Consider the following 13,558-nt stretch of genomic DNA (forward strand, 5'->3'; position numbering starts at 1 on the left):
CATCCTCCTGAATCCTGTGACAAATGCACTGCTCAACCACTGAGCAACAAACAAAAGTTAAAATTGGATTAAAACAGCAATGACCAAAACTGTGGAAAAAGCAAATGGATCTGAACTTAAAGGACTAAAGACAGAAACCGTTTAAAAAAGATCTGAAAATATCAGATCCACAGGGTATGAGGATTAGATTCTACTGCTGCTGCAAAGCTTTAGAAAATAATAATAATAATAAAAAACTGAAAAATATTTGAACAAAATTAATTAAATAGGGAGGATACACAATTGAATCAAATCTATTGCATTCTCAACAAGGAACGTATTTTAATACTAGAATATATACATTTAGTGAGTGATTTATTACACAAAAAAGCAAGTTTTATATACAAACTACAGGAACATCCACTTCCATCGTTGCGGCAGATAGTTATTCAGGTCACGTGACGGCAGGTTTTACTGTCATTCTTTAGCTAGCGCTACGGCGTTTAAAAAGTGAAACTCTACATGTCAAATACTCACTCCTCTCTAGGACGGAGTCATCATCGCAGGGGATGCAGAAGAGGTCCAGCTGGGATTTCAAACTGATTGCAGTTGGGAGCGCCATTGTTGTCGATTGTTGAACCTAGTCAAGTTGGTCGTTTGGTCTCAGCAGCAAAATAGTGATGCTAACGCTAGCTTTACGTTAGCTTGAAGAAACACGGACAATCTGATTACGTTAAACGTTCGATATTAAATTCTTTGTTAAAGCCTTACCGAATGCATAACATTTCACAGAATAAATCCCATCGGTGATTATTTCATTTTACCGCGAAAAAGGGCTGTCGCTGTTGGCGGCCGGAAACAACGTCAAGACAGGAAAATGTCCTCAAGCCCCCTGTCAAAATAAAAGCTCCAAAACAAATCGCATTTGAGGGCTGATTTTTTTATTGCTTTGAGGGGCAGATTTTTTTTTAATTGCAGTAAGGTGCCCCACACGTTCACCTAAAATATGTTTACTTCCAAATTAATCAGAAAATGCATTTTAAATAAGTTATGGAAAAAAAACTATGCATATATGCACACAAACATGTTTTGAAAATTATTTTACTGTAGAAATATTTTATGCTGAGTTGAAGTTAGCCAAATGACAAAACAATTATAGTCAGTTACTGCTTTTTCCCCAATATAATAATTAGTTTTTCAACTTTAATTTACATAAAAAGTAATATAAAAAAACATTGAATATTGAATATGTATGAAATCACAATCTTTTATCATATCCCTGAGTTTTGTTCAAACTTGTAAGAGTTTTATCAATCCTCCCCTTTTTATTAATAATGGTTTAGTCCAACCAAGGATCTAACAACATTAAATATTTTTCCCACTCACACAGTAAAGAAAAGCAAATAATTGTCTTAGAAAAATCTATTGACTTCTTGTTTTTCACATGCTGCACCATGTTCTAGTGAAATGGCTCCTTTTAGCTAAAATCATCAACCAATAACTTTCAACCCCGCAACAAAAACACAGTTAAATCCTTGTTACGAGACTGAAGTCTGGTCTTTGAATCAATTTAATTTATCAAATAAAATGTATCAACAATAATTGCACAAGATATAGATAATTACCAAGGAACTAGAAGAATTTATTTCAATGATTTTGACTATTGTAATCATACAGAAATCAGACTGTCCTGTTACAGGGTTGAAATGAAAACCAAAAAAGCGACAAATTTATTTCTATAAGACTTTTGGAGCTTCCATCATTCTAAGGCAGGAAACGTGTTCTGAGAGGTTCAAATGGACCCTTATCAGCAGCAAAGTAAGAAACATATTGTTTGTGGTATATTTTTTAGGAACAGAAAGCTCAAAGAGCACAGAATGACTCAGTATCTGAACTAGTAGCTATTAAAATACACTACTGTGGCAACAAAAGTAATATTGTAAACACTTAAAAATATGATTCAAGATTTTTTTTTCACACCACTTTGTTTATTCAAGGTAAATTATACATAACAATTTAGACTAAATAAATTGCAGGTAGTTTTGGACATTGAAACCGCAACACTTTCACATTTTCTTTTCCAAAAATCACACAAATAGTGGTCAAACTATTGGATTAACAATGTACTTAAATGTTAGGGTAAGTTTAAGTTAACTGAAAAAAAACATGTCTGAAGTTCCCCAAAAAACTTAAAAAAACAAAAACAAAAAAACAGACACCCTCAGATTTCCGACTTTGTAGACTCATTGCGTAAAAGATTTTCCTCCATCTGCCAAAGCAATGATTTTGGTCAACATTACTGCTAAAAGCCCAGGCGGTTGTGGGAAACACACGCCTCACTAACCTGAGTGGAATAACATCTGCTCACGGGGAGGAATCTCCATGACATCACTCCCCGGAGTGACTCACTGAGGCGGGATGACAACGCATGACTGTCGGTTACCTGAAAATCACATCAAATTACACACAAAACATGATTTTTTTTTTCTTTTGGAAACTAAGATTTTTGGCCAAAACACAAACAATGAGTAGTAAATGTTATTTTAGGATCAGGTTTTATTTGAGTACCTTCATGAGGTTGAAGCAGGCATTTCTGAAGTCCATGTTGCTGCTGCAGCTCACAATGCTTAAGGTGGAACCGAGAATCACCTCAGCAGCTGAATTGAGCTTCTCTTGTTGCTTTCATCAGAACAGAAAACAAAGATAAACACATTTATGGTCAGCCAAACTACTGCAACAACAGTTCACATATTTTCTGACAGTCAAAATATCGCTGTGAAGTTGTTTTTTCATCCTTGCCTTTTTCCTGCGATTTTGAGTTTTCATGGTGTTCCCAATTTCCGTCCGTATAGCTGCCGTGACGGCCGGCTTGTTGCTGTTCAGAATTTCCTCCAGGTGGTGCTCTATCAGCATGTCTGCAGCTGTGAAAAGAGCCTTCTGATGCCCATGCACAACAGCTTTAACTGGCTCCCGGCAAAAACCAGGAAAGCCCAGACGGTTTCTCACCTATAAAATCAGAGAGGTGGGAGCAGAAGGGGTCTCTGTGCTGGAAGAGGAGGAAGACCAGGAGATTCTGCTGAACTGGTAGGTGATTGGGTTCTTGCTCTTCATCATCCCATTGCTCAGTGGTGTACACAGCACCAACTCTGTGGCCTGGATGGAATTTGAAATAAATGAGGACATAGGGAATATGGACAACCTCGGCTGCAGGGTTAAAACCCAACCTGGATGACCCTGACACTACACTTCAGGTATGCAACTTTAGGCTGAGTTGTCCACTTTGCTTTCCATGAATGTAGAAGTGTTTGCTGCAGTGTCTAACTTTTTCCTCTCTTTGTTTTAGTGTTATTTCTGCCTGGTTCCTTTCATGTCTGATCCCCACTGCTTAAGGAAGGAAGTTGCATGTTCAACATGGTAGATTATATCAAAAAGCCCACAGTGGAATCAGTTTGTTGCTCACAAACATCATTTAAACTGTTATTTCAGTAGAACAGGACCGAAATCACAAGTTGTTTTGTCTTATTTTGGTTTCTTGGTTATAAGTTTGTGTTTTCTAAACACATTAAACCTAAACAAAGTTTGGATTACACTCCCTTTGGGTGTTGGTTCAAAAATCAGGCAACGATGGCTCCACCTTTAGGGTTGGACAAAAACCTGTGAACATTTTTTTTCTGACTCAAAATCTGAGTTTTTACAAATAAAAAAATACAATAACATTTCTAAAGTGACAGAGCTAACACAGTAGCGACTGAGGCTGTTAGTGTGTAATGTTTCTTGTGGTGATGGTTATCATCCTCCAGAGAAAATAGAAACTACTATGAAAAACTAAGTCATTTTTCACCACAAAGACTGCAAAACCTTAAACTTTTTGACAAAACACAACCATGCTTTACCTATTAGTGGCCATTAAGTTGTTGACAGACTGAAATATTATGATTATAGGACCTCAAAAAGTACTTTAAATAAACTGCAGTTATGGGAAAGGAATTTTTTGATTTCTTCCTCATAAAATTAGTAAAACTTTATTGTCACTAAATTGTCTTAAACTCCAATAATCCCTAAAAAAAAGACAAGAAATTATCCAAACTGTTTTTTATTTTAAACATCACATCTCTATATTTATTTTGTACTGGTGATACTATGTCTTAAATAAAACAGATTAAAAAATGATGAATGAACACAAAGATGAAACTATCCACAAGATAATTCAGACTTCAACTTTAGAATTCTGATTTTAATTCAGAGAATTCTGAACCCCCACCACCGACAGAATTCTGACTTTATCTTTAAAATGTGACTTTAATCTAAGAATTTTGACTCTAATCCTAAAAAACAGAACAACCCCTACCATAATTCTGACTTTTATATTTAAAATTCTGCCCTTAAATCCTAGAATTCTGACGTTATTCCTTAAAATTCTGACTGACATCCTAAAATACTGATTTTATTCTTTAGAATTCTGATTAATTCAGAATGATTATTTTTTCCCCACCAGAATTCTGACTTTAACTTTAAAATTAAGACATTAATCTTAAAATTCTGACTTTTTTCTTAGAATTCTAAATTAAATCCTAAAATACTGATTTTATTCATTAGAATTCTGACTCTAAATCCAGAATTCAGATATTTTTCCCCAGACAATTTTGACTTTAACTCTAAAAAAAACGATTTTAAACTTAGAATTCTGACTTTATTTCTTAGAATTAATCCCAGAATTCTGATTCTAAGTCATAATTCTTCGATTAAACTCAGAATTCAAGGCTGCAATACAGACTTGCTCACATATAAGAATGCGGCTGAGTTGGTTTCTCATCAGATGGAAGTAAATCTCGACTGAGAGTATTTAAAAAGGCGTGCTTAAAAGTCTTGGGTGTCGGGTCATTAAAAAAAAAAAAAAAAACCTAAATTCCACAATTTTATTGTTAAAGCAGTGCCCCCAGCTACAGAGCTAAGCTGTGAGTACATGGCGTTCTGAGCAGCGGCTGTTGTTTACCTTTGTGGGCGGGGCATTGCAGTCCATGGAGACCCAGGTGCTGACAGTCCAGGGAAGAAGGGAGAGTTTGGAAGAAGCCAGTGGAGCCTGACACGGGAATATTACAGGGGTTGTATACCAACACTTAGACATGTCATGTAAAGGAGGAATATTTAACCTCTGACTGTCAAGTCAACAACAAAATCAATAAACTGATCAACTCTTACAGAGTGGGGGTGATTTTTTTTTACAAAAAAATTCTTATTTAAAGGTTCCTTTTCAACTCTTTACTTTTTGCTTGGACATTCAGGGTAGCTGGTTGTCTTTAGAAACCAGAGAGCGCCACAGTCACCCTCATTTGCCGACAAGTCAGTACATAAAGAATCCGTGTCTAAATAGCAGTTTTCAAAGACAGGAGCGAAACCTCTTTGGGATGAAAGGATATTTCGATGCTTTTCAACTCTGTGGGCAAGTTGGGGTATTGCAGGACGCACGGATGCAGGAGCGTCACCAGACGAACACAGAGATCCCCCAACAGCCCTCCATCCATGGCCTGGGGTGGGATACTGAGTGGCAGCCTGCCCCCGTCCACAGGATGACCTCCCTGACACCAGCTTGCCTTCTTCACCGATCCGTGAGGTTTGGGGAGAAACCATCGCTTTCTGGAACGCACACAGAGTTATTTAAAACAATCTGGGTCCAAACTCTTAACTGGAGACGTAAATGTTGTTTAAGACCATACTGACTCTGCAGGACAAGAAACATCTAAGAGGAGAGATGGGTGGTCCACACCTGATACTTTAGCCTTTATTTTAGCTCTGTGGGAGAAAAAAAAAGAAAATTTAAAGCAATATCTTTAGGTTAACTAGTAAAAGTGGCTTGTGGATCTTAGCTAATCCTGGTTCTGTTTGTGTTGTTTTTACTTTGAAAGCAAAAATCCTGAGAGTCACCATGAAACTCAAGGAAGTTCTGAATAAGTCACTCATTGACATTAATTTTTGACTTTTGCTTAGGTAGTTTTACAAAATCTAGGGAAGTTAACTCCCCTGTTAATGCAGGCGAGGGGAAAAAACCCAGAACCAAACTGTGAATCTGCAGCTCTTACCTGAAGTCACGTTCAAACGTCTGCTGAGCAAATTTCAACTTAAGGTGGATTTTTATCTGTGCAAAACAAATAAAACAGACTTAAACATCCGCCTTTTCAGCTCTGAGGTGAATAGATCAGTTAATACCCCCGCATTAGCCAAGCAGAATGCCCGAAGAACTGCTTCAACATCTGACAGCCAATCTGAAGGCCTTACATCTTTCATCTGCAAGAGATAAAAAGCAAGGCACAGGCTGGAGTTATGAGTCAGAACTTTTAACATTTGAGCAATTTTGACCCAACTCTGGACTTCAGATTGTAACTACTGAACATGTCACGCTTTATTCATCTGTTATTATACATAGAGTTAAATTAAGAATGACCTGAAAAGACAGTAGGAATCTGAGCGAGCCATAGAGATCTGAGAAGGGAATCAGATCTTCAGGGTCAGGATGCAGACTTGGAGACACACCGGCGAACATGCTGTCCTTCAGATCTGAAAATAAAGTAAAAGAAACTGCAGATGGAAACTAGCCAATGGCTTAAATCTGGCATATTTACAGTTGTTTTTTAATGTACATTAATATCCAATAAACACATGTTCAGACAACATGCACATACCTACCAAGCTGAAGAGCTTTCATTTCAATGCCTGAACACCAGGATCCAGCAGCTGCAACTGCAACAAATATAGAACTATAACACACTTTTACATTTCATTTTTATTTATTTATTTTTGTGAGCACACGTGTAATTATCCCATAAGTTAAATAAACAATACTCGTTTTACAAATGTGGGGTTAATTAAGTTAAATTCATTTCTTTGGTTTGGAGGACGCTAAAGGTTTTTCAAGTTTGACCTCACCGGTACAGTTTAACCTTTGAGCTCCAGCTTCATCCCACACGACGATGAGGAGGCCTCCGGTACTCCTTGAACCGTGCCTCTGTCCCTGCTTGCTCATTAACATGACGAGCCGCAGCACCTGGACAGGTGTTCCACAGACACAGCTACTATAGCTTAGCTAGCTAGTAACAACGCTATAAAGCTCTAACTACGGCTTTAATTGCCAACTATTTCGATTAAAATTGAGCTGTAAGAATTTAAGTAAAGTCAAAGTGAGTTTTTGTGTGAGAAAACTGGCGCTGAAACTCTTACCTGGCGGATTTCGTGCAGCATTTCCACTTTGAAATGATTCAAGCTAAAGACGCAAACGAGATACACACTTGTTCAAAGGAGAGTTTTCCACCTGCTGCTCATGTTTTTATTTTTGTCGTGTAAGTTGTTAATTTAAAAATAAATAAAAAATGTATATGCATAATATTACACAATAATATGTTACATAAAAATATCATTTTGAAGTTTTTATTTTATTTATTATTTTTCGCAACATTACACTCAAAACCGGACAGAATAGATAGTAAAATATATATATAAAATACATATATATCATAATATTAGACCCCTTTGAAGTGGAACAATATATTTTTACACATTGATTTTACTGTCTTATTTTAGTAAAATATAATTATGTTAATATTTTTTTTTTTATCATTAACTCACTATAGTTTAAACAAAAAGTTTAATTACTACAATCAGAAAGAGGGAACTAGCGGATGCATGTAAGCAAAAAACTATATTAATTAAGTTTTTTTGATGATGGACATAAATGCAAAGAAAATAAAGCTGAAAATTGCATTTGTGAGTTTTTTTTTTATTCAAATCATTATGTATCAGGACTAGACAAAAATGCAGTTTGAAAAAGAGCTAATTTGTGATTTAGAAAATATGTTGGGCAGGTCACAGGTGTCATTCTGATGCATCCACTCATAGATCTTCGTTTTCCTCATCCGAGCTGGTATCTGGCTGGACACAATGTACAGCTGGATAGCTCCAGTATTGCTTGCCATTTTTGTTGCACCGGTAATCTGGCGATCAAGACCCTCACACCCCCAACCAGAAGAGAGTGTAAAAAGATGGATGATGGGAAATGATGTGGACTTACACCAAGTCAACTGTTCTGCCCACGACTCAGAGGCAAATTTCTAATAAAACTACCATCACTAAGCAGAAACTTTCATATTAAAATATATATATATTGGCTAAAAATTGTAGAATTATTGTCAAAAGACCTCTGGGAATGCTTTCAGAGTAGACCAAAAGTTGGAGTAGGACTCTAGGTCAGTCCTATATAGAATTCCTAGAATTTGCCTCAATTTCTGTTTGAACATTTTTATTTCAAAACTCCAAGCAAGATAACAGACTGAAATGATATCAAAGAAATTTTATACCAAGACTCTTTATTTCAAATAACATGATTTATTGTTTAAAACTCAATAAAAGGAACAGGGTCCATGCCTGTCTTGATTTTAACATGTGAATAAGCATAATGCACTCTGGAAGTCTATCAAATATTAAAATAAAAAAAAAAATATATATATATAAATCACTTTTTTTGTTTTTTGGACCACTCCGCATAGCCGCCAGCATAATTTCGAGCCCTAGAACGAAAAACAAAAGGACAAAATTCCATTAATACAGAGGAAACAAGCACATCTAAATATGTCATTTAACCCCCTCACAATGAAAACAAAGGGTCTGCAAGTATTTAGAATCATATGGTAACATCACTACATCACATAGATTTAACACTAAACAGTAACAAAAACATATTTACTTGGAGTATCCGAGCTGGTAGACCTTGGTTGTTGCCATTGCTCCTCTCCTGCCCATCTGGCAGTGAAACACCAGATCATCTGAATCCTTTTCTGGTTTCACTTTTCCATATTTGCTTTTAAATTCTTCTGGTGGTAATTTAAAAGCACTCTCCACAGTGTCAACTAAAGGAATTAAAAAAAATAAAATGCAGATGATCATATCTCACAGTGTATGTGTGACCAACAAAGATGAGAACTAAGGTAAAACCGGAAAAACCAGATTAGTGTCTTGTCTGCACATCTACAAAAAGGACGTTTGTTTCACACAGCAGCACGCGAGGACAACACTGGTTTGACAACATATAATTACCCTTTTCTATGTGCAATAAAAGAAAGTACAAAGCAGAAGAAAAAACTTACGTGGAATATTAATGGATCCTGAGATATGGCCATTATCCACTTCTGCCTTTGAGCGCACATCAACTAGAACCAAGTTCTGGTTCTGCTTCAGAAGAGCCAGGAGGTCCTCATAGGAGATTTCCTTAACTGATGATGAGAGTGGACATGTCAAAACTACTTTTCAGAAAGTTTTTATAAATCTCACATAACTTTGATTGCAAAAGGACTTTCTGGGATAGGCGGGTAACACGACACCTGCACTTATGTAAATGTATGGGGGTAGAAGCTGCTTGATGTTCACATGAGAGCAGAACAAGTCAGGCGTTCAGAGTCAGATCAGGGCTAACGCTTCCTATCATTACCCACAATGCCATCCTCATCAAGGCTATGTCCAACTTCACTCCCTGCTATAGAGTATGGATCTATCTAGTGCCCTGGAATTTAAAGGCAACTGGGATACCATGCTCACTACTTTTTTTATATATATGTAAACACAACTATGATGTCACAACTATTTTGAACCCACTGTGTTCTGATGTTAAAAACATAAATAAAAATTACATTTTTTCATTTTTAAAATTGTTCAAACGCAGTGCATTGCGGTCTATATTCACCAATTTATTGACTGACAACTAGTTGTCCCGCAGAGGCTTCTGGGAAATTTGATTAAGGAAAAAAGGAATCCAAACAGGAAAAGGCGCTCGTTTCCGTTGCCCTAAAGCCAGCAGACAGTCTTGGCTTTAACTTTTATCATTCATTGTGGCCAAAATTAGCTTGGAATCGTCGGTAAGCCTTTTAGTTTCAAAGATGCGGACGGGCTGTTTACAGGTTCAGGTGCGATAATTAACCCAGCAGGGCGAGAATAATCGCAGCGGGTCGTTGCGTGTGCAGTCCCAGCGGAGACAACCAGTTTCAGATCTAAAGCGATGGAAACAGACCAGTCACTTTAGTTGTAAAGTATAAGAGATTTAATGAATCCTGAAGGTATTCAAGGGGCGCATTCCTAACTGGCCTTGTTAAAACGTAAATGACAGAATTTAAACATAATTATGAATGAAAATGGCAAAGTTTTGAGTTGGCAATTTCCAAAATTCTCACCCAACTTTCATACATTACATATCATGTTTCAGTTTATTAATATGATCATTACAGATATGAATAGTAGCTGTTACTTAGGAGGAGAAGGACTCACCTGCGTTCGCCATCCCGGTGAGTTTGTAAAAATGTGAGTCACGCTAGTATTGTCCTGAAGCTTCCTCATTGTCTACTAACATTTCATTGGTTCACACACTGGGAGTGGGCGGGGCATAACAAGCCAGAGTCGGCCAGTTAGCCAATCACATTAACCCCTCAAATAAAGGTCCTTTTTTTTAACTTTCAAAATAAGAGATGCACTCATGGATGACACATTTACAATTTGTAAAAACATTTAATACGCTTAAAAAGAAGAAAATGAAATACAACTATTTTATTTAAACAAATATAATAACTTTTACACACTACGGCAAGTACACCCACCTTTAGTTGAATATTTTAAACAACAGGTTCATGTTAAGACCTTAAATTTAAAGCAGTTAGACAAAATGCACTGTCATTTGATTCACTATTTTAAAAATAAAAAAACAGCATGAAAAACCAATAAATACTTTTTTAGACATTAACCTGTAATTCTGTATGCCCCCAAAAATGTTCCACTGTCTGCTTTGATCATTTTAAGTCATTGCTTTTTTTTATTTAATCAACTCTGTATTCATTTACTGATCCTGTTTTTCAACACTTAACCAAGTCTATTCAAAACACGATCACAATCAGGCAGCTGCAAAGCCCCATGAAGATCAGAATCAGCCGTTTGCAAAAATGATAGCTTGTGAAATGTGCAGGGAAGCGGAGGCGAACTTTACAAACTCCTTACAATGTTGGTTTTGTTTTTCACTAAAAACATAAAGATTGATCAACAGATAATGTATTTGTAGCCAGATTGTATTACAAATATTAGCAGAGCTTCACATTAAAGAACAAAACAAAATACTTTGTTTAATCGCACCAGAAAACATCCAAAAATATTCTAATATGTTACATTTTTATCCTAATATAACATCATAGAAGCTAATTGGCACACTTCACAAAACTAAGGATTATTTGTAAGAACATCTTCTTGTAGTTACAGGTGTGATGGGCTGAAGAACTGAGTTTTTTGCCATGCTACTGTAAAAAAAAAAAAACAAACAAAAAAAAACAAACAAATGCACATCAAGAATTTATGGAATAAACCTGTTACACCAACATAGGAAGAACAGCTCAATGATATTGATAGAGATTCACTAAGGTAGGATGACACAGCATGAGTGTCATTAGCCTAACAAATACATGCAATATGTATAGGTGTCACCCAACACCTGAGTTTTCTTTTGTGACAACTCCAAAATTTGCTGAGTCATCTAGTTCTTTTCGTGATGTATTTTTTGTCATGACCTTTATATATATATATAACCAACTGACTGATCTTTTGTTTTCTGCTTTCTCTTAAATTTGTTTCTGTGCTATTCTTCCTCATTCACTTGAATTTATAATATTCTGATCCAAAAGCACACTGTATTTATTTCCATGTAAGAATTGGTAGATAGTGCACTAAAAATACATTTGTGGTGACAGTAATTCACCATTTTCCATCCAAAAACAGCAAATAAAAAAGTGCCACAAAAAATAATTTCTTTCAATCAAAAATTCTTCTTCGTATATTCATGTACATTGTTTATTTTATATTAACTACGCATTTTTAAAGTCCTTATCTTATGATCTACTTTAAAAGCACTCCCATTGGTCTTTTAATTATGATTTTGCCATTTTTAGCCAAAAAAACTTTACATTTTCTTGGACATAGTTTCTGTAGAGCGGCAGTTAGTCGTTAGAAATTCACCTCTAAGTTGTGAGCAGGACTGCTGGCGTGTAGCAAGCCCGCCCCAGCTTCCCAACATCCCTCTGTTTACATGCTCTCCGGCTTACTTACAGCCCCTCACCATCTATCATCAACAGAAACAAAAATGATGAGCAATATTGGAGCTATACCACAAAAACAGAATCTTAAGAAAGTAAAAAAACCCTTGTTTCAATAAATAACTTCTTATTTTTGTCTTGAAATTAAAATACTCTTATTTAAGAAAACATGTCTTAGTGACTGAAGTTTATTTCTTAACTTGGTAGACTATTTTTTCTACTCCAATGTCAGATTTTTTGCTGGTTTAAATATTTTTTTCAAACTGTATTTTTCCATCTACTCCTGATTCACAATGATTTGAATGAAGAAATACTTTTTTAATCTTAATTTTCTGTATATATGTCCTCTATGATCGGGAAAATATTACAAGAGCTTGTTAAAAAACACCAATAACATAATTTTCAGTGGGGTGAGTCTTTAAGTTTAAACACATTTAAAAATCCAATGTAATTGTCAATAAACATTTTACAAATTCACCGTCAGACATTTTTAAGTAGAACAAATACGCAGAAGGAAATTAAAACTTATTAAAGTAAAGTAAAGAAAACTTACTAAATGCTTCCATCTTTCATTTTTTCTTTTTTCATGGTGATGATGAATAGCAAATCTCTACCTTTTAGAATGTTCCCTTGTGTGTTATAGCTCAACATGGCCTCAGGGTGGTGCTCTATCAAGCTATTTTGCAGCTGTAAAAAGAACACTTCCTGTTTTGATGTGTATTGAGCTGTTTCTCTTGATTTTATTAGCTTGGAGCAGAATAATTAAAATACCCAACTGTGTTTCAACCCTCTGCTTGTGTTTCCACACAGTGCTGTCGTTTTCAAGCATTAAATCAATGAATTTAGGAGGTCCCCAGAATACAAGATGATTAACAGAGGAGGCTGCTGCACAACTCTGGATTGGTTTAATTTAAGCTTTTTGCTTTTGTGCAGAAAAAGTTACACAAATGCATTTTTTTTACTGCAAAAATAAAAGAGGAAGATTTAGGATGAAAAGGATAAAGTAAACAAAACTAGAATAATTAGAGTGCAGGCAAAAACCCAAATGTTTGCTTTGAACGTTGTGGTTTTACAGACTCGTTCAAACTCAGTTCTGTCTATTTTCAAATCAAATTTTAAGCTCGTGGTGCAAATGTGATGGAAAATGCTCCCTGAAGCATGAACAGAAAGGAGTTTAAACTGTGTGGTAGTGACTCATAATGCCATAAAAACACATTGTGAAAGAGGGATTTTTATTCAACTTTAGGATATGCAATCCCACCCTGCATTTATAAAGCTGTAATTAGTAGGTTAATTAGTTAGTCAACTCGTCAAACATGTTAATCTACACTTTTAACCTTTTAATGTTTCAACGAATAAAAAAACACTGATTTTCACTTTAAAATTTAATTAACACATCTTTAGAAGGATTAATATAAAAATAATTATTATTATTTTGACCCCCTCATTGTGTCAGGGAACTACTGACTCACACT

The 13,558-nt window shown here is 35.6% G+C and overlaps 3 protein-coding genes across 5 annotated transcripts in view; all 3 read right to left on the bottom strand.

The window, feature by feature from the left end:
* Positions 1-879, bottom strand: part of pola2 (polymerase (DNA directed), alpha 2) — a gene marked incomplete in the record, with an annotated part of 6,941 nt that extends 6,062 nt beyond the window's left edge. Inside the window, 3 exon segments of the mRNA XM_036213928.1 lie at positions 1-39; positions 517-683; positions 751-879. Coding sequence (XP_036069821.1) covers positions 1-39; positions 517-601 — 124 coding nt within the window.
* Positions 880-1,945: 1,066 nt separating this feature from the next.
* Positions 1,946-7,295, bottom strand: zgc:195212 (DUF4554 domain-containing protein). 3 transcript variants are annotated; one of them, XM_024283574.2, is made up of 14 exons: positions 7,192-7,295; positions 6,901-7,018; positions 6,661-6,714; positions 6,419-6,531; positions 6,184-6,261; positions 6,057-6,112; positions 5,698-5,769; positions 5,397-5,613; positions 4,973-5,096; positions 2,986-3,132; positions 2,779-2,894; positions 2,548-2,658; positions 2,324-2,422; positions 1,946-2,248 (listed from the first exon to the last, which is right to left on the bottom strand). In XM_024283574.2, exons 1-14 carry the CDS (start codon positions 7,210-7,212, stop codon positions 2,201-2,203), a joined length of 1,374 nt encoding a protein of 457 aa, XP_024139342.1. In that variant the 5' UTR covers positions 7,213-7,295; the 3' UTR covers positions 1,946-2,200. The 3 variants fall into 3 exon arrangements, with proteins under 3 accessions (XP_024139342.1, XP_024139341.1, XP_036069822.1); XM_024283573.2 differs by having other exon boundaries at positions 2,779-2,900; XM_036213929.1 differs by lacking the exon at positions 7,192-7,295 and having other exon boundaries at positions 2,779-2,900; positions 6,657-6,714; positions 6,901-6,978.
* Positions 7,296-8,322: 1,027 nt separating this feature from the next.
* On the bottom strand, positions 8,323-10,414 carry LOC112153476 (thiosulfate:glutathione sulfurtransferase). Its single transcript, XM_024283726.2, has 4 exons — positions 10,282-10,414; positions 9,111-9,236; positions 8,711-8,873; positions 8,323-8,534 (listed from the first exon to the last, which is right to left on the bottom strand). The coding sequence occupies exons 1-4, from the start codon at positions 10,292-10,294 to the stop codon at positions 8,480-8,482; spliced, it is 357 nt and encodes a 118-aa protein (XP_024139494.1). The 5' UTR covers positions 10,295-10,414; the 3' UTR covers positions 8,323-8,479.
* Positions 10,415-13,558: the final 3,144 nt, after the last annotated feature.

The sequence above is a fragment of the Oryzias melastigma genome, linkage group LG10 (assembly GCF_002922805.2).
Source record: "Oryzias melastigma strain HK-1 linkage group LG10, ASM292280v2, whole genome shotgun sequence".
Lineage (NCBI taxonomy): Eukaryota > Metazoa > Chordata > Actinopteri > Beloniformes > Adrianichthyidae > Oryzias > Oryzias melastigma.